We start from the raw sequence: 20,881 nt of genomic DNA, 5'->3' as shown, positions 1-20,881 counted from the left end.
AGCCCCCAGGTAACCCCCCACCTGCCCCCCCAGGGCGTGCAGCCTGCCCCTCTGCAGTCAGCCCCCAGGTAACCCCCCAGGGCATGCAGCCTGCCCCTCTGCAGTCAGCCCCCAGGTAAGCCCCCCACCTGCCCCCCCAGGGCGTGCAGCCTGCCCCTCTGCAGTCAGCCCCAGGTAACCCCCTCACCTGCCCCCCCAGGGCATGCAGCCTGCCCCTCTGCAGTCAGCCCCCAGGTAACCCCCCAGGGCATGCAGCCTGCCCCTCTGCAGTCAGCCCCCAGGTAAGCCCCCCACCTGCCCCCCCAGGGCGTGCAGCCTGCCCCTCTGCAGTCAGCCCCCAGGTAAGCCCCCCACCTGCCCCCCCAGGGCGTGCAGCCTGCCCCTCTGCAGTCAGCCCCCAGGTAACCACCCCCCCAGGGACTTCTTTCCTCTCTACTGGGGGTGACCCACAGGTATTTTTATCCTTGCTCTCTTTCCAGTTGTTGTGCCAGGCAACCTTTCTTTTTGTCTCCAAATGAGAGGCAAGCTCACCTAGGACCCAGTCAGTTCTGAGTGAGTACAGAGGGCCAGCAGGGGGCGCCCGAGCCGCCCCGAAGGAGACGCGGTGGGCGGTGGGTGGTGGGCGGTGGGCGAGCTGGAAGGGGTGGCCCGGGCAGGGCGAGGCCGGACCACCCTTGGCAGCTCTGGCAAGTGGGTTTAAGATCCCCCTCCTGCTTGGGAATGGGAGAAGGAGCGCAGAAGCCTGCGCTGAAGGAGCACAGGGAGAAGAAAAGCTACTCGGAAAAATCTACGATTTAAACCCGGAGGCCATTCTACCACCCACCAGTGCTGCGGACAGCAATGACAGGGAGGCAGCGAGAAGCCGGGAATTTTACCAAGGAGAGTAAGAGTCCCCGTCCTGGGCAGGCACGCAGCCTGTGCCTGCAGCTCCTCCTGGGCAGGCACGCAGCCTGTGCCTGCAGCTCCTCCTGGGCAGGCACGCAGCCTGTGCCTGCAGCTCCTCCTGGGCAGGCACGCAGCCTGTGCCTGCAGCTCCTCCTGGGCAGGCACGTAGCCTGTGCCTGCAGCTCCTCCTGGGCAGGCAGGCACGCAGCCTGTGCCTGCAGCTCCTCCTGGGCAGGCACGCAGCGTGTGCCTGCAGCCACGCTGAGGAGTGCGGGCCTACGATTCCTTAGCTCTCCTTGACAGCGCTGAGTTACCTGGGCCCTGGGATCCAAAGCCAGCAAGGGTCAGGGCTCCCCCAGCCCGTGCAACGCATCAGCCCTGGGGACCCCCTGACTTGACTAAACCTTGGGCCGGCCCCTCCTGTCTCGAGGGCCTGCCCGCCCTCACCTGGGCCCCGCGGGGTCCGCAGAGCACCCACCTGGCCTCCTCCGGGAGCTCAGGAGAGAAGGCAGGTAACAGGCCCACTTGCTGTGCCCCCCCCCAGGACTCCCCAGCTCCGCAGGCCTGCAGCGCCCTGCCCTGGCTGTGGGAGCCCCTCTCTCCCCCCAGTGTGAAAGCCTGGTGCCCGCTGCCCCTGCACCCCTCCCACACGGCCTCTGGTCTCTCTTCCCAACTGCGCATCGCTTTTTGTTTTGTTCTGTTTCAAAGACAGAAAGCGTTTCCCGCCAGCGCACAGCAAGGAGATCAGGCAGCCTCACGGCCTAAGACCTGTCTCAACTGCAGGAATGTTGATCGTTTTTAGTACCCAAAGGCAGGCAGGTTTATGCTAAAGAGCAGGCGGCCTGAGCTGTCGTTAGGGATGATCTAATGCGGAATGCACGTTGCTCTGAATACAGTCAACCCTGCCTGTTTCACACGGACGCAATTTTTTTCTTAGACGTACTTCGGTGTATTTTCCACATTTTATATAATCGGCATTTCTTACTTCAATTTTTTTTAATTTAAAAAAGTAGCTATTTCAGTCTGGCCTTTAAGTTGATAATTGATAAAAGACGCTTGACAAAGAATCGGCCTTCGCTCGTGAAGGATGCTTGGTTCTTACCTCCACGTAGTCGGTGGGGACCAGCCCTCGCTCTCCTTTGCTGTTCCTTCCCTCCAGCCATCCGCCACCAACGTCCTAGGGGAGTGACCACAAAAAAGGGGAAAAAGCAGACAATTAGAACGCCATTTCCTGCAGACATTCTGCTAACACACTTCAAAATTTTAAATTCTTAAGCCGCCTCTTTAATGCAGAAAATGAGATAATCTAAAGAAAAATCAATCTCTAAGAATAAATGATCAAAGACTGAAAAAAAGGCTACTAAGAGATCCCCACCACTCTGTAACTCCTCTCTATTTACTGGTTTGGAACAGGTTAAAGAAGTGGCTTGTAGCGCCAGCTGTCACGGGGAGAATGCAATCCCAACCCTGGAATCCACGCCAGCCCTGTGACTTCTTTGGCTGATAGAAACAGGCTGACATAATATGGATTGAGTTTCAGAGCCTCCAGACTGTGAGCACTTGAGCTTGTGCTGCTGAAATCCCAAGTCGCCATGTGAACAAACTCAGTAAGAAGAGACCCATGGCCAGGCTCCCAGCCAAAGCCAGACGACACCCAGCAGCAGACATGTGAGTGAGACCATCCTAGACCTGCTGACCTCAGCGGGGCTGCCAGGTGGCTGCAGACACATCAGGAGCCCAGCAGCAGAACTGCCAGACATGTGAGTGTTACGGAGCTGGAGATGAAGGCTGGAGATGGACAGGAGGCCTCTCCCCCAGACTTTAGAGTGATCATGGAGAGAAAGGTTCAGGGAAGGCCGAGGACGCCGGTCAGAAGGGGCGGCCACTGCTGTGTCCCCGCAGGTGGAGGAGAGGGTGGGATAACAAAGGGGAAGGAAGGAGAAGGAAGGGACGGAAAGAGGGGGCTTGTTTAAATCGGTGACTTTTTAACCTATTTTATATCTTAGGTGCAAAAAAGAATTACTGGGTCAAAAAAAAGTACTTGTGGTAATTTCTGCATCCTGTTTCCAAACTGATGCAAAGCTGGAGGGCAGAGGTGGCGACTTACTAGTTCTTAAACTTGACTCTTCTAAATGTGAATTCTGACCTGCGGACTCCAGTGAACCCACCGTTCTCTCCAAGGCCAGGGCCTGTGCCCCCTTGACCCTTCTCGGTGGCTCTGGCCGGCGGCCCGGCAGGCCTTGCGGTCTGACCGTTCTTCGTTCCTGCCACCGCCCAGCTCGCAGCCCCGGTTCCAGCCATGCCACTTCCACGACGCACTCTGCTACAACTCCCCTCGAGTGCAGGTCTCATCACCTCACTTCTATAACCATACCAGTAATAAAAACCACACGAATCCCTTAAATAAATCCCACCTTAATAAATTAAGACACTGTAATGGCATTGGCCACAGTTCATGGAACTATACAAGACACAGAGTAACGCCTAGTGTAAATACTGGCTTTAGTTATATTAGTCCATCGCTGCTGGCTCATCAGTTGCAACAAATGAACCACGCTTGTTACCACATTAATGCAAAACCACGCTTGTTACCACACTAATGCAAGATTTTTTATTTTTTAAATTTCTCTCCCTCCCCCCCGCTGTCTGCTCTCTGTGTCATTTGCTGTATATTCCTCCATGTCCACTTGCATTATCTGGTGGCACCGGGAAAATGGGTCTCTTTTTTGTTGTGTCACCGGTGCTGCATCAGCTCTCTGTATGTGCTGCTCCTGGGCAGGCTGCGCTTTTTTTCATGCAGAGCGGCTCTCCTTACGGGGCGCACTCCTTGCACGTGGGGCTCCCCTATGTGGGGGACACCCCTGCGTGGCACGGCACCCCTTGCGCATGGCAGCACTGTGCGTGGGCCAGCTCCACACGGGTCAGGAGGCCCTGGGGATCAAACCCTGGACCCTCCATATGGTAGATGGATGCTCTATCAGTTGAGCCACATCTGCTTCCCCAAGACGTTATTAATAACAGAGTGGGGGCCCCTTGTAGCTCAGGGATTGAGGGCCGGCTTCCCACATATGAAGTCAGCTTCGATCCCCAGTCCCAGCACTTCCAAAAGAAAAATGTAATTCTCGGCATGGGGAACACAGATTGAGAGGTAAAGAATTTTGTTTATTTCTTTGTGTTTTATTATTGAAATAATGAAAATGTTCCAATAATGATTGAAGTGATGAATGCACAACAACATGATTATACCAAATAGCATTGATTGTATACTTTGGATGAACTGTATGCTTTAATATGTACCAATAAAATTGATTTGTTTAAAATATACATACGTATAAAAAGTAGACGAGATGGGGCAGGGAGCAATAAGGGAACTTTGTACTTTCTGTGCCATTTTTCTGTAAACCTAAAACTGCTCTAAAAAACAGTCAATTTTAAAAAAAGTTCCCAAGGGACAATCTGACTTGAACAGTTCCCTTACCGGATTTGTAATTGTGATGATTTCTCCTTCATTAACTGTCAGTTCATCATTTCCAGGTTCTGCTGCAAAATCATACATAACCCGAGCCTATTGGGAATAGAGAGGAAAAGAAAAGAGGAAGTCACGAATGTAAACCTAACAGTAAGAAAAGCAAAAAAACAAGTAATTTAAAAAAACACCCGAACATTTATCGTCTACTTTGTAAATTTCCAGGTATGAATAAGCAGTTCATTTTATCGCGTTATGACGGTAAACTACGGCCGTTCTGGAAGAAAGGAAGATTCCCCCGGCTGGAGAAGGCCGACAACGGTGACGGCCCTGCTCTGACCTGGAGGCAGGAGGTCTGCGGTCCCTGCACACCCTGCCCTCCAAACGGTAACTCAGAAGGCTCTCATTTCATAAAGATGAACACAGAACCCTGACCCTCCCCCGGAGGTAAGAAGTGGAGCACAGCCCATTACTCTGGGAAGACCTGCCCTCGGGAGTGAGGGTCCCAGGTGCGTCCGGGTCCCAGGAAAACTTGCTCCTCCTTACCCAGGGCCACGGCAGAGTCCTCACAGCGCGGGACCCCCTAGGCGTCTAAAGAGAAACTGAGGCACATCTATGCTCCTGGGCTGGGGACCCCTAGGTGTCTAAGGAGAAATTGAAGGGAGGTGGATGTGGCTCAACCAACTGGGCTCCCGTCTACCATACAGGAGGTCCGGGGTTCGATGCCCAGGGCGTCCCGGGGAGGGCCACTTGGCCCACGTGGTGAGCTGGCCCACGCGGGAGTGCCGCTCCACATAGGAGTGCTGGCCAGCACACGAGTGCCGGCCATCGCGGAGCGCTGGAGCAGCAAGGTGACCCAACAAGAGACGAAGAGGCGAGAAAATAAGAAGACGCAGCAGAACGGGGAGCTGAGGCAGCACAAGAGAGTAATTGCCCCTCTACCACTCCGGAAGGTCCCAGGATTGGTTCCTGGAGCCGCTACCTAGTAAGACTACAAGCAGACACAGAAGAACACACAGCGAACGGACCCAGAGAGCAGACAACGGCGGGGGCGGGGGAGAGAAATAAATAAAATAAATCTTTAAAAAACAAGGAGAAATTGAAGACACGTTCTCCGCTCCCAGGCGGTTAACGCTCCCACTACCCAGCTGTGACTTACACAGGGCAGGGCACAGGCCAGTCACTGAACAGCTGTGACTTTTCAGACTTCTTCCTGAAATTAAATCTGGATTTCACATGAAACAGGTAAAGGGAAAGCTGCTCTGGTGGGTGTGAGGCGGGCTGTTCAGCCTCTTCTTCAGGAGGACCCTTGAGGCATTAAACCCAGAACATGGATTTCACGTGCAATTACCACAGGAGGGGCAAGGAGAAGTAGTGTTGTGAAGAATTACATGAGCACACAGACGTATATACTACTAACAGAACACACAAAAATATAATATATGCTGTATTATATATGTACTTTAATTCCATTTCAAATTCTAATGTATTGCCTTTCATGGACTTCCAGAAGTCTACTTCATAAATCTGGGATCACTGTATCCAGGAAACATGGTTTGTTTTAAAAGTAACTGCTCACATGCAACAAAAGAAAAAATAGACAAATAGGACCGCCTCAAAATTAAACACTTTTGCACCTCACAGGACTTTGTCAAAAGGGTGAAAAGGCAGGCAACTCAAAGGGAGAAAACGTGGAAATCATATGTCCAATAAGGGTTTAATATTCATGATACAGGGAAGCGGATGTGGCCCAGTGGTTAGGGCGTCCGCCTACCACACAGGGGGTCCACGGTTCAAACCCCGGGCCTCCTTGACCCATGTGGAGCTGGCCCACGTGCAGTGCTGATGCGCACAGGGAGTGCCCTGCCACGCAGGGGTGTCCCCCCCGTAGGGGAGCCCCACACACAAGGAGTGCGCCCCGTAAGGAGAGCCTCCCAGCGTGAAAGAAAGTGCAGCCTGCCCAGGAATGGCGCCACACACACGGAGAGCTGACACAGCAAGATGACGCAGCTAAAAGAAACACAGATTCCCATGCGGCTGACAACAACAGAAGCGGACAAAGAAGATGCAGCAAATAGACACAGAACAGATAACTGGGGCGGGGTGGGGGAGGGAGATAAATAAATGAATAAATAAATAAATCTTAAAAAAAAAATCCATGATACATAGAGATGGTACAACTCAACAATAAAAAGACAAACAACCCAATTTAAAAATGGGCAAAAAGACTTGAATAGGTATTTGTTCAAAGAAGAATTACCAATGGCAAAAAAAAAAAAACACATGAAGAAATGCTCAACATCCCTGATGATTAGGGAAAGGCAAATAAAAACTACAATGAGATATCATTTCACACCTCTCAGAATGGCCACTATTAAAATGACAGAGAACCACAAGTGCTGGAGAGGATGTGGAGAGAGAGGAGCACTCATTCCCCGTTGGTGGGAACGCAGAATGGGACAGCCACTGTGGAGGACTGTTGGCAGTTCCTAAGGAAGGTGAATGTAGACTTGCCACGTGACCCTGCAGTACCACTACTGGGTTTATACCCAGAAGAACTGAGAGCAGTGGCACGAACAGACATCTGCACACCGATGTCCATAGCGGCTTTACTAATGATTGCCAAAAGATGGAAGCAACCCAGGTGTCCAGTAATTGATAAATGGATACATTGTGGTTTACTCATCTGATGGGTGGAACAGTGTACAGCTATAAGAAGAAATGAAGTCATAAGCATGTGACAACACGGACGACCCTGGAGGACATTATGTTGAGTGACGCAAGCCAGATACTTAAAGGGACAAATCCTGTACGATCGCATTACTATGAACCAAATACACTGCATGATTCCATTTATATGAAATGTAAATATAAATCAATGTATAAAGATGAAATTTGATTAGTGGTTATGTAGGGCAAGGGAAGGCATCCTATAGGGGGAGGAGTTTTTCTTTTTGGAGTAATGAAATAATTCTAGAATTTTTTGTGATGATGAGTGCACAACATTGTGATTCTACTAAAAGCCACTGATTATACCCTTTAGCTAGATCATATGGCATATCTCAAAAAACTGCTTAATAAATAACTAAATAATTGTGCAAGATAGCCAGAAATAGCAATGTGCAGCAGGGGAAACACAGAGTCATTGAGAGGTGAAGAATTTTCTTGTTTGTCTATTTTTTGTTTATAATGAAATAATGAAAATGTTCTAGTAATGACTGAGGTGATGAATGCACAACTATGTGATTATACCAATGACCATGGATTGTACACCGTGGATGAACTGTATGCTTTATCGATATGTACCAATAAAATTATCTGCTTAAAAAAAAAGGAACTGCTGCAGAGCAGATGTGGCTCAGTGATTGTATGCCTGCCACACATGTATGACGTCCTGGGTTCAATTTCTGGAACCTCCTTTGAAAAAAAAGAAAAAAGTGATTGCTTGCCCTAAAAGTCAAATTCAAATAGGACTCGTGAAATTGTATCCATTCATTCAACAAATATTTACTGAACAGCTACCGTATGGCAAGAACTGTGCTAGGCCTTTTGCTCTCAATCGCCCTTTCTCCACATTCACTCACTGATACCTACCATTATTTTAATAAGGATTAATGATGCACATCTAGGTAGAGATAAGAGACTATGGGAAAAAATACTAATTTATTAAAAAATACATAAAAAACAGTAAGATGGACTGATGGATGAATATGTGAGAAACCAAGAATAATAAATGTTATTTGTAGAATCTATAAGATGGACTTATGGTGTTTAATGTAAAATTCCTTCGACCTTCCCATAATTAGACATTTTTCAAAAAATGTTGGAAAAGCCAAGTGGCTATGTAGAGTAAGTCAAGAAATAACATCAGATCCTCTACTTGTACACACTGCGAGGCTGGGAAAGGCTACTGATGGGACAGGCCCGAGGCAGATGAAAACGCTGTAAGCACCACGATTTTCTCTAGGTCACTGCAAAGGACAAAGAACCCGCGCTCAAGTGTCCTTCTCAGAGAGCTGCAGAGGTAGGTACCGTGCTGCTCGCCATGTTTGCAGAATATTTTTAAACCAGGTCACGTGTACCTCATGTCCTTCGTGCAATGACAGCAGATGTGAAATAAATAGTTGAGAGCACCGTCGCAAGGAGATCTCACCGGCCAAAACCCCCCTGCCCGGGTCCCGAGGTGCCTGGAGAAGAGGGCAGGGGCAGAGTGCAGCCGCTTCGCGGAGCACCCCGACGGAGCCGGCTGGGGGAGAGCACCTGCTGCTCCCCAGACACAGAACCCTTCTGCCTCCTGTTTACCAGATTGACAGTCTGGAGAAACAGAATGTGAAACTGGGTAAAAATATAGAAATGGAAATTCCCTGACACATTTAAACAGTACTGAAATTTTACCCACGGAAAAATGTTTATAAATATTGCAGACTTACTTAAAAACACTGAATGAAGACTCAGTTTATCAAAATAAAATTAGAGCCGAGAATAATTCTGGAGCACAAAAAAACATGTGATAAGCCCATCCCCAAAACAGCCCAACCTGTCAACAGGAAGAAACCGACCGCTTCGCCTAGAGAAGCAGTTATTCGTAAAAAGCTAGGGTCCCACTGGAAACCTCTGGCAGTTTCTCCCACCACCGACTACTTTTCTCCCCTCTCCTGCCCCTGGCTTCCGCCTGTGTTCTCCCTTCTCCCCTCACCACGCCTTCTTCCCCTCCTGTTCAACATGGACAGTATCTAAAGCAGATAAAGATGCTCATGGCCATGATCCAAACGTCAATTAATCGAACTACTTTTAATGTGGCTTTTGAAAGAAAAGGTCCATTTTTCCATGCTGCGCTCTCCAATACTGGCTACAATTTAGGAGACTCCTCAGCTCTTCGAGAGCTAAATTTCTATATATCTCCTGGTCAGCAGAATATACACTGCCCACCACAATTAATCTCTCCAAGGGCAGTTTTAAAAGGTGTTTCAGACCAGGTGAAGGGCGAGTAGACATCAGTCTTACGTACCTGTTCCGTTAAACAGACGGAGCAAAATAAGTGTTAACAGGTTCGAGACTCTCAACTAAAAGGCACTGGGAGACCGATCTGGTAACCAAGTCGGTGTGACTGGGCAGCCTCGGCAGATTCACATTCCTGAGACATGGTTACAACACTATTCCCACTTTCCGCCCTGTGCTGAAAAAAAACATCTGTTGTTCTGTCTGCCCCACACCCCTTCCCTTCGGAAGCTGCTCCTGCTCGACTCCAAGTCACGGGCTAGAATTTAAGCCAGTCCTGGAGGAATAACAGGACTCTCGCTCAGGGACTGGCAGGGAGGCTGAGATGGGATCTTTTCCCTGGCACTGCTGCCCGTGGGTAGCTGGCCGAGACCCCCAGAAAGTCTGCCTGAAAAATGAAGTCGGGGAGGCGGGGAATGGCAAAGAGAAACGGGGTCCCTGGGAGGTCCTTGGAAGACAAGCTGGAGCTGCTTCTCCCCTGGGTGGCTTCTCAGGGACCCGACCCACGCTTTCCCCTTTGTGCCAGACAATAAAAACCAATGACCCAATCCAAGGACTTTACTAAGGAAACAGCCTAGTAAAGAAAAACACTGGATATAAGAAGTATACTGCTGTACTTCTTACTATGCAAAAACCAAAAATAGGAACCTAAAATGAACAAGAGAAGTAAACAGTTCATAGCAAAAAAAAACCCAAACCAAAACAACAACAAAAAAAGCACCAAGCCACCGCACACACGAAACACGGAAACCGAAAGTTCACACGGAGGTTAGAAAGCAGGAAACAGAAGGTCCTGCACCTCAGTACCCACTGCTTTGACTTCAGTAAAGCACAATCAGATCATGGGCAAGAGGCAGCAAATCTTCAGCAATGTGGCTCTTGCATCTTCAAAACAGAGACAGATGACCAATTAAAAAGTAAAAGAATATATAAACCTCAAGAAACTCAAGGCAACGGAGGAGCTTTTTGCTTTGACACTCTTGTGCACTGAAGCTGGGCAGGTGGTTTATGTTTCTACATAACTAGTTAACCTCTCTAAGCAGCAAGCTTATTTCACTTAAGCACATTCAATGGCTTTTTATAAAATCTTCCATCTTTAATGTCTTCCTAGAGCTCATCTTGACCTAAAATTCAAGATCATCAAAAGAAAGAGAACCTACTTTATAGATCCTGAAAGCGTTTATTATCCTCTCCACATATGTAGATTTATTTGTCTTTATTGTAAGTGGTTTAAGGCTTAAATGCTTTTTCAGTTTTACAGGGCTTTTGTTAACTCCTGGCCTTAAATGCTTAGTCATTTGTTGTTTTGAACCAAACCTAGAACTTATCATTGTCCCTGTCTCATATCACCTCGTTGGATTCAGCCCACTGCTGAGTTAAGTTTCTGGATTCTGAAAGCCATTATGCAGGAATCTCGAATCCTTTCCTGCTGGGAGGCATGGGAAATGAGGGCGTGCTTCCTATATTTTCAGCTCCATCGTCAGTAAAACTTCAAATCTGGAAGGGCTGAGGTCCATGACAGCCACACTCTGTAAGAAATTCTTTCCAAGGGGACATGGATCAATTAATTACATTTTAGCTTTTGTTGCTCTTAAATTTTTCAAAGAAGGAAATAAAATTGGTCTAACCATTCCCTTAATGTTCAAAAGCAATTTCTCTCATAATCTTTCCAAGGATATAGTCAGGATGATAGAGTTCTATTAAGATTTTGTTTTATCAGTTATTCTAGCAAAAGACCTTTCCCCACGGAAGGACTTTCCGAAGAGAATTGGTAGTAGCCACTGAAATTAGCCAAAATTTTAATTTTAATTTTGCAAAAGTTTCAAGAATAAACAGTGTAATTAATGTTCTTTAAAATATTTGTCCTAAAATGGATTTGTATCTCAGTTATTCTGAAATACGATGCACTTGATGAAGGATTTTTTTTTAAACGAGTGGCCAATTAGACAATGCAAAATTTGGGAAATTTCCAAGTCAAACAGAAATGTAAATAGGAATTCATAAATAGAGAATTGAAATTTCACAGGAAATATTTAGGATAATCTTATATTTGAGTGTAACAAAAGGCAGCTCTACGGTCCAAGGGGAAAGAGTGCTGGATACAGAGAGAAAGCCCATCACCGGTACCACCCACTTCTGCCTCGCTGCTCGCTCCTCGACGGCCCTGGAACAGCTCTTCAGAGCACTTGGGTCACCCACAGTCCTCGACCACAGACCACAGCGCACCAAAACCACGAGGGGGCTGGGAGCGTTCAAGGCCATCCTTCTCCCCAGACTCAGCCGGTCAAGTGTGCCCAAGAACCCTGACGACGTCACCGACGCCGGCGTCACCGCCAGACCACACGGAACGTCACCAGTACCGAGGAGCGCGCAGTGACGGATGCCGCTGACCCCCACGTCCCCCACGCCCTTCACCACTGCCACGCAGAGGCGAGGGTTTAACGGGCTTTTGTATTTTTAAGGCCATGTCAACTGGCTGCATCGCACACAGCACTTTCATGGGCGCTTTGAATCTGGGCATGTCTGTCTTCTGTAAAGGGCCAGAGAGTCAGTATTTGGGATCTGCAGGCCATACAGTCTGTCTCGGCTATTGAAGTACAAAAGCAGACACAGACAACATGTACACCACTGGGCATGGCTGCGTCTCAATAAAACTTTATTTACAAAAAAACACGTGGCAGGCCAAATTTGCGGACCCTTATAAAATGACAGGGAACAAAGTTATTATGCAATAATCAACAGTCTTAATAGTAAGATGTTAATTATCATGGAAAGAATATTTGCAAGTCATAGCACAAGGAATTATCTTTGTAATATATAAAGAGCTTCTTGAACTGAAGAAAAATACCAGAAACGTGTCAGAAAAACAGGCAGAAGAACAAACAGTTCATAGTTAATAGGAAAAAAAAAATCCTCTTAATCCATAGGAAAAAAATGCCCAGTTTCACAAATACAGATTAAAATTATACTGGGTAGCATTTCTCACCTACTAAGTTAACAAAAACCCAAAAGTTGGGCAATTTATTTTTTGTAAGACTGTGGGGAATCATTACATTTGTATATATTGCTGGTAGAAGTTAAAATTTTAAATGGTACGACCATACTGGAAGGGAATCTGGCAAATTAAAGATACTATACCCTTTGACCCAGAAGTCTTTTAGGAGATTGTGCTACCTACTCACCTGTGCACAGGTGAACTAGGTTAATTACTCCAGTCAAAAGACTGGAGACAACCCAAGTGTTTACAAAGAGGGAAGTGACTAAATAAACCAAGATACATCATGTCAATGGAATACTATGTGGCAATGAAAGAATGAGAATAATCTCTATGCACTGACATGGAAGAGGTATAAAGGTAAGTGAGGAACCAAGTTGCATGTAGGGCATACAGCATGCTACCTGTGTCACAGAAGAGAATATTATTTCCATTGGCTAGCATTTCCATAAAGAAGAACTGGAGAAATAAAACAAGAATTTAATTTTAAATAGATTACCTACAGAGATGGGAGAGAAAAATGGGTGGAATAAGAACCAGAGTACAGGTCAGAATTCTTAATATATATCTGTCAACATCATTTTAATTTTAAATGTGTACATGCATTATCTGCCCAAGAATTCTACAGTAAAATGGGGAGGCGGGGGGGCGGCGGGAGGGGGAAGACACCATTTATAATATCATCAAAAAATAAATTATCTAAAAATTAACTTAAGAAACATGTAAGAACTTTCTGGGAAAAAAAAAGTCAGAAAATTGGGGAAAAATAAAAACTGGGAGTGTGGTAGACTGCAGCAATGACCACCAGAAGTCTTCCCATCCCTGGATGCGTATCCCCTGGCAACGTTCTCCACCCTCCTCCCATTAGGAAGTGAAGGCCGTTCTCCAGCACCCAACTGCGGACTGGCCCACATGCTGCTCCGGCCAACGGGCAAGAGCACGCGTGACAGCAAAGGCATGGACAGTGCTTGGACACCGCAGCCTGCCACCCCAGCTACCAGGGGCGCTTCTGCTCCCGCACACACGGTCAGCCTCCGGACAGGACAGACACTGGGCAGTGGCCACAGCCAGCCCAGCACGAGGTCAGCCTCCAGAGAGGACAGACGCCGGGCAGCGGCCGCAGCCAGCCCAACACGAGGTCAGCCTCCGGAGAGGACAGACGCCGGGCAGCGGCCGCAGCCAGCCCAGCACGAGGTTAGCCTCTGGAGAGGACAGACGCCGGGCGGCGGCCGCAGCCAGCCCAGCACAAGGTCAGCCTCCGGAGAGGACAGACGCCAGGCAGCGGCCACAGCCAGCCCAGCACGAGGTCAGCCTCTGCAGAGGACAGACGTGGGGCAGTGGCCGCACCAGCGCAGCACGAGGTCAGCCTCCAGAGAGGACAGATGCCACATTAATTCTATTAGACGTGCACGGGTTTGTTTGTTTGTTTTTCTGAAACAGGACGAACTGATCTAAAATTCACTTGGAGAAATAAATAAGAATAGCCCCCCCCCGCCAAAGAAAAATAACAATGAAAGTCAGCGGCCAGTCCCAAAGGCATATAGAAAAGTAGTAATATGATAAAGGTGGCATTATATAGTATTGGAATAACTGAGAAATTATCTGGAAAAAAAAAATTCATTCTTAACTCACGCCTTACCCACAATAAATTCCGAGATGGATCAACGATTTACATGCTTAAAAAAAAACAAAAAAACAGAAACTAGTGCCCAGCTTGTGGCCTCCAAATACCATGGTTTCATTAAAAGAAACTAAATTTCTTAGAGAAACAGCTGATTTTCAGGTCGGAGGGATGGGGAAGAAAAAACTAGAAAAACCACTCCTCGCACATACACAACATGCCAGGAGCATCTTTCCCCGCCGACGCCTGCTCTGGGCCCCTCAAGGGGCTCGAGGAGGGGCTTGCTGCCCAGGATGGGGCCTATGAGGCCATACGGAAACACCAGGCTTGTTGACGTCCGTGAGTTCAGAAGGATCGAACTAACTGCGCATCAGAAGGAACTAGAGAACCAACCCATTTGGAAACTGGTAAATAATGAGAAAAAGAACCTCAAGCATTTATCTGAATTTTCCTTTACAAATTGTACCCCTAAGTAATCAAATAGAGGATGAGGAGAAGTTTCTCTTTATAGAAACATTCCAGCTAATAAACGAAGGGATAATGGAGGTAGAACATCATTTTCAACCGGTAATTTGAAAGCATCTAAGCACAGAGCATCAAAGAAAACCACCAGACATTATTTGCCTACTGATGGAACACAATGCCAGTAATGCAATATTGGGGGGGGGGGGCAGGGGGGGGCAGGGGGGAGGGATATTTTTGACCCTCTAAACTCTACTACAGATTTATAAGAAATACAAGGGAATATAAGAAACCATGCAATGATGAAGCAATAAAAAAAGAAAAAAAAAAATCCAGACTGCAGGAAACTATAGAACCTGTTATTCTAACAAGTAAACCCCAAAGTCCAAAAAAAAATGAGGGGGAGGGTTTTGAGGAACCTATAAATTAACAAATTTAAAAGACCGCTCACAATTGCAAGCTATAGCCTTTATTTGAATTAGGATTCCAATGAACTGTAAAATGTATCATGATATTTTAAACAACTGGCAGTTTAGATAACTAGGGCTTATGTGATATTCTAAAAGCACTAGAACTTCAGGGATCATAACCGCCATAACTGTGCAACCACAAACACAGTGTGTGGCAGTTTGATATTATGAATTTCAAAAGTAGATATTGGTTTATGTTTGTAAACTGGTCTGTACCTCAGGGCATACTAGATTGCATTAAATTCAGAGGTTTCACTTTTACTTAATTAAATTAAGGCTTTGATTGGGCCACATCAGTAGGATGTTGAGTCCCAGCCCCCTTGGTAGGAGGAACTCACAGAGAAAATGACGTGGCAGAGGAGAGGTGGACTTTAGAGCTGGAGCCCCGGGAAGTAAACACGCAGGAGAAGAGCACAGAGGAACAGAGACGCCGCGTAGGCACAGCAGAGGCCCCAGGAAGGGGGCCTGACAGTCCCCAGCCGGCCTCATGAGAGAGCGGAGCAGCGGAGCCCAGAGAGAACTGAGCCCGGGACAGAGACGAGCCCCGTGCCAGCCAACAGCTGAGACCCCAAGAAGCTGGAGCACGGGCGCTCCACGGAGGAAGGCTGGACCCTGGCAGACGTCGGCAGCCATCCTGCTCCACCATGGGGCAACAGACTTTGGAGAGGGAAGGAACTTAGGCTTTATGGCCTGGTAACTGTAAGCTCCTACCCCAACTAAGTACCCTTTATAAAAGTCAACTGATTTCTGGGACTTTGCATCGGCACCCCTTTGGCTGACTAACACAAGGGGTACTGTGGTTCTGTTTTCACACATTCCTCCTCTAATAGTTTCAAGAGGACGCCCAGAACTGTGCGTTTGGCGACGTGTGCACACGCAGCTGCCTGTCCTCCCGCGCGTTCCTCTGGGGCAGCAGCTCTCGCAGGATGCTTCCACCAGGCGCCCACCTTGTCCCCGCACCGCTACAGGACTTGTTCCACCTCCAGGACCAAGCACGCGAAAACCTACTTAGCTGTGGCTAAGAAAAGGAATAACCTCATTTCCTCCCCTCAAAGTGAAAATAGTTTTATTATGTGTCCTGATTGTTAAACTCCTCGCTCACAGTAGAAAAATTACAGAAGAGTTTAAAAGCAAACAGGGCCCCAAATCCTGAACCCCAGAGACCAGCGGTGGGAGGCACACCCCCCAGAACAGCCGGGTCCCCCTCCGCACCTTCCTGTGAGCTCACAGCGTCCTCGTCTCCCCCCAAGGGGGGTTGCAATTACTGACAACGTGCCAATGGCCGGCAGGCTCTGGGGCCAGCCTGTAAACTGGGGAGAGTTCCCTGACTCTTCTGCGTCTCAAATTCCACAGGACTAAGATAAGGAAAACAGCCCCTGCCTCGTGACACACAAGAGTAACTGAAGTCATAAATATACACCCTTGGAATAATGACTGGCAAAAGGGCCCAGTTAGCTGATGTGACTTTTGACTTTTTTGAACATCCTGCATGGGCTAAAAACGGTCACATCATCATTTCCTCTTTCCAGCCCAACCAGGGATCTAGAACTAGCCTCGGGGCTGGAGGGAGGAAGCAGAACTTTTACCTGTTCCCACAAAAGGTGGTTTTGGGGTGTTGGGACCCTAAAAGGCAAGATGGCGGGGTCCAGGCCCCGAGCAGGGTGGTGGCCGCGGTGGGGCCGAGGGTGACCGCCGGCGCTGCGTCCCATGAGCTGTGCTGCAGGAGCTGGTGACCAGCACCTGGGGGGGGCCTGCGTCCTGGGAGAGCAGGTGGGTGACCTCACACCCAAGGTGCACTCCTGCTGCAGGGCAGGTGCTGAGCCGTTCTAACAGGAGCCGAAACCACCGTGTGCACACGCGCACACGCGGAACTGTGAGACAGCGCCCACGGTGGGTGACGTCGAGGGACAGCCAGGGAAGAAGGCAGCTGAGGGGACAAACCAAACAAAACCCCCACAAACTGCGGAGGGATAAAAACAGGAGTGAAGAAATCAGAACTACGTTAAAGAGAATGATGAAACTGAAGCACATGGAATAGTACAAAATTTAAATTTATGTATAACACCATGGAGAGGGAATGTACACTGTACACAGTCAACGCACTGGTAGTTTCTGCATGTGGGCAGGGTGTAAAGGTGGGCCCTGCGCGTGTGCAGTGTAAGAGGTGGGCCCTGCGCGTGGGCAGTGTAAGAGGTGGGTCCTGCGCGTGGGCAGAGCGTAAGAGGTGGGCCCTGCGCGTGTGCAGTGTAAGAGGTGGGCCCTGCGTGTGTGCAGAGTGCAAAGAGGTGGGCCCTACGCGTGTGCAGAGTGTAAGAGGTGGGCCCTGCGTGTGGCAGTGTAAGAGGTGGGCCCTGCGTGTGTGCAGTGTAAGAGGTGGGCCCAGCGCGTGTGCAGTGTAAGAGGTGGGCCCTGCATGTGTGCAGAGTGTAAAGAGGTGGGCCCTGCGCGTGTACAGAGTGTAAAAGGTGGGCCCTGCGTGTGTGCAGTGTAAGAGGTGGGCCCTGCGCGTTTACAGAGTGTAAGAGGTGGGCCCTGCGTGTGGGTGAGCGTAAGAGGTGGGCCCTGCGCGTGTACAGAGTGTAAAGAGGTGGGTCCTGCACGTGGACAGAGCGTAAGAGGTGGGCCCTGCGCGTGTGCAGTGTAAGAGGTGGGCCCTGCGCGTGTACAGAGTGTAAAGAGGTGGGCCCTGCGCGTGTGCAGAGCGTAAGAGGTGGGCCCTGCGAGTGGGCAGAGCGTAAGAGGTGGGCCCTGCGCGTGGGCAGTGTAAGAGGTGGGCCCTGCGCGTGTACAGAGTGTAAAGAGGTGGGCCCTGCGCGTGTGCAGAGCGTAAGAGGTGGGCCCTGCGCGTGGACAGAGTGTAAGAGGTGGGCCCTACGCGTGGGCAGAGCATAAGAGGTGGGCCCTGCGCGTGGGCAGAGCGTAAGAGGTGGGCCCTGCGCGTGTGCAGTGTAAGAGGTGGGCCCTGCGCGTGTACAGAGTGTAAAGAGGTGGGCCCTGCGCGTGTGCAGAACGTAAGAGGTGGGCCCTGCGTGTGTGCAGTATAAGAGGTGGGCCCTGAGTGTGGACAGAGTGTAAGAGGTGGGCCCTGCGCGTGTGCAGAGCGTAAGAGGTGGGTCCTGCGCGTGTGCAGAGCGTAAGAGGTGGGCCCTGGGTGTGTGCAGAGTGTAAGAGGTGGGCCCTGCGTGTGTGCAGAGTGTAAAGAGGTGGGCCCTGCGCGTGTGCAGAGTGTAAGAGGTGGGCCCTGCGTGTGGGCAGAGTGTAAGAGGTGGGCCCTGCGTGTGGGCGAGTGTAAGATGCAGGCCCTGCGTGTGTGCAGTGTAAGAGGTGGGCCCTGCGCGTGTGCAGGGTGTAAGAGGTGGGCCCTGCGTGTGTGCAGGGTGTAAGAGGTGGGCCCTGCGCGTGTGCAGTGTAAGAGGTGGGCCCTGTGTGTGTGCAGAGTGTAAAGAGGTGGGCCCTGCGTGTGTGCAGAGCGTAAGAGGTGGGCCCTGCGTGTGGGCAGAGTGTAAGAGGCGGGCCCTGCGTGTGGGCGAGTGTAAGATGCGGGCCCTGCGTGTGTGCAGTGTAAGAGGTGGGCCCTGCGTGTGTGCAGTGTAAGAGGTGGGCCCTGCGTGTGTGCAGTGTAAGAGGTGGGCCCTGCGTGTGTGCAGAGTGTAAGAGGTGGGCCCTGCGTGTGTGCAGAGTGTAAGAGGTGGGCCCTGCGCGTGTGCAGTGTAAGAGGTGGGCCCTGCGCGTGGGCAGAGCGTAAGAGGTGGGCCCTGCGTGTGTGCAGTGTAAGAGGTGGGCCCTGCGCATGTGCAGGGTGTAAGAGGTGGGCCCTGCATGTGTGCAGTGTTAAGAGGTGGGCCCTGCGCGTGTGCAGTGTAAGAGGTGGGCCCTGCGCGTGTGCAGTGTAAGAGGTGGGCCCAGCGCGTGTGCAGTGTAAGAGGTGGGCCCTGCATGTGTGCAGAGTGTAAAGAGGTGGGCCCTGCGCGTGTACAGAGTGTAAAGAGGTGGGCCCTGCGCGTGTGCAGAGCGTAAGAGGTGGGCCCTGCGTGTGTGCAGTATAAGAGGTGGGCCCTGAGTGTGGACAGAGTGTAAGAGGTGGGCCCTGCGCGTGTGCAGTGTAAGAGGTGGGCCCTGCGCGTGTGCAGAGCATAAGAGGTGGGCCCTGCGCGTGTGCAGAGCGTAAGAGGTGGGCCCTGGGTGTGTGCAGAGTGTAAGAGGTGGGCCCTGCGTGTGTGCAGAGTGTAAAGAGGTGGGCCCTGCGCGTGTGCAGAGTGTAAGAGGTGGGCCCTGCGTGTGGGCAGAGTGTAAGAGGTGGGCCCTGCGTGTGGGCGAGTGTAAGATGCAGGCCCTGCGTGTGTGCAGTGTAAGAGGTGGGCCCTGCGCGTGTGCAGGGTGTAAGAGGTGGGCCCTGCGTGTGTGCAGGGTGTAAGAGGTGGGCCCTGCGCGTGTGCAGGGTGTAAGAGGTGGGCCCTGCGCGTGTGCAGTGTAAGAGGTGGGCCCTGCGCGTGTGCAGAGTGTAAAGAGGTGGGCCCTGCGTGTGGGCAGAGTGTAAGAGGCGGGCCCTGCGTGTGTGCAGTGTAAGAGGTGGGCCCTGCGTGTGTGCAGTGTAAGAGGTGGGCCCTGCGTGTGTGCAGTGTAAGAGGTGGGCCCTGCGTGTGTGCAGAGTGTAAGAGGTGGGCCCTGCGTGTGTGCAGAGTGTAAGAGGTGGGCCCTGCGCGTGTGCAGTGTAAGAGGTGGGCCCTGCGCGTGGGCAGAGCGTAAGAGGTGGGCCCTGCGTGTGTGCAGTGTAAGAGGTGGGCCCTGCGCGTGTGCAGGGTGTAAGAGGTGGGCCCTGCATGTGTGCAGTGTTAAGAGGTGGGCCCTGCGCGTGTGCAGTGTAAGAGGTGGGCCCTGCGCGTGTGCAGTGTAAGAGGTGGGCCCAGCGCGTGTGCAGTGTAAGAGGTGGGCCCTGCATGTGTGCAGAGTGTAAAAGGTGGGCCCTGCGTGTGTGCAGTGTAAGAGGTGGGCCCTGCGCGTTTACAGAGTGTAAGAGGTGGGCCCTGCGTGTGGGCGAGCGTAAGAGGTGGGCCCTGCGCGTATACAGAGTGTAAAGAGGTGGGTCCTGCGCGTGGACAGAGCGTAAGAGGTGGGCCCTGCGCGTGTACAGAGTGTAAAGAGGTGGGCCCTGCGCGTGTGCAGAGCGTAAGAGGTGGGCCCTGCGAGTGGGCAGAGCGTAAGAGGTGGGCCCTGTGCGTGGGCAGTGTAAGAGGTGGGCCCTGCGCGTGTACAGAGTGTAAAGAGGTGGGCCCTGCGCATGTGCAGAGCGTAAGAGGTGGGCCCTGTGCGTGGACAGAGTGTAAGAGGTGGGCCCTGCGCATGGGCAGAGTGTAAGAGGTGGGCCCTGCGCGTGGGCAGAGCGTAAGAGGTGGGCCCTGCGCGTGTGCAGTGTAAGAGGTGGGCCCTGCGCGTGTACAGAGTGTAAAGAGGTGGGCCCTGCGCGTGTGCAGAGCGTAAGAGGTGGGCCCTGCGTGTGTGCAGTATAAGAGGTGGGCCCTGAGTGTGGACAGAGTGTAAGAGGTGGGCCCTGCGCGTGTGCAGTGTAAGAGGTGGGCCCTGCGCGTGTGCAGAGCGTAAGAGGTGGGCCCTGCGCGTGTGCAGAGCGTAAGAGGTGGGCCCTGGGTGTGTGCAGAGCGTAAGAGGTGGGCCCTGGGTGTGTGCAGAGTGTAAGAGGTGGGCCCTGCGTGTGTGCAGAGCGTAAGAGGTGGGCCCTGCGTGTAGGCAGAGTGTAAGAGGTGGGCCCTGCGTGTGGGCGAGTGTAAGATGCAGGCCCTGCGTGTGTGCAGTGTAAGAGGTGGGCCCTGCGTGTGTGCAGTGTAAGAGGTGGGCCGTGAGCGTGTGCAGGGTGTAAGAGGTGGGCCCTGCGCGTGTGCAGTGTAAGAGGTGGAATGATCCAGCAATGCTGGTGACAGGCCACAAGAAAGTCCTCAACCCCATAAAGAAATAAAATTTAACAAGATCAA

At 50.8% G+C, this 20,881-nt stretch overlaps 1 protein-coding gene across 1 annotated transcript in view; it reads right to left on the bottom strand.

Annotated features, from left to right (window-relative positions):
* The window catches only part of SNX9 (sorting nexin 9), a 132,506-nt gene that overhangs the window by 79,666 nt on the left and 31,959 nt on the right, over positions 1-20,881 (bottom strand). The window contains exons 2-3 of the mRNA XM_058289617.2: positions 4,364-4,450; positions 1,988-2,062 (exon numbers count right to left, since the gene is read on the bottom strand). Of these exons, the coding sequence (XP_058145600.1) occupies positions 1,988-2,062; positions 4,364-4,450 (162 nt within the window). The remainder of the gene's footprint in view (positions 1-1,987; positions 2,063-4,363; positions 4,451-20,881) is intronic.

This window comes from Dasypus novemcinctus, chromosome 28, assembly GCF_030445035.2.
Source record: "Dasypus novemcinctus isolate mDasNov1 chromosome 28, mDasNov1.1.hap2, whole genome shotgun sequence".
NCBI lineage: Eukaryota > Metazoa > Chordata > Mammalia > Cingulata > Dasypodidae > Dasypus > Dasypus novemcinctus.
This window is presented reverse-complemented; position numbering and strand designations above follow the sequence as displayed.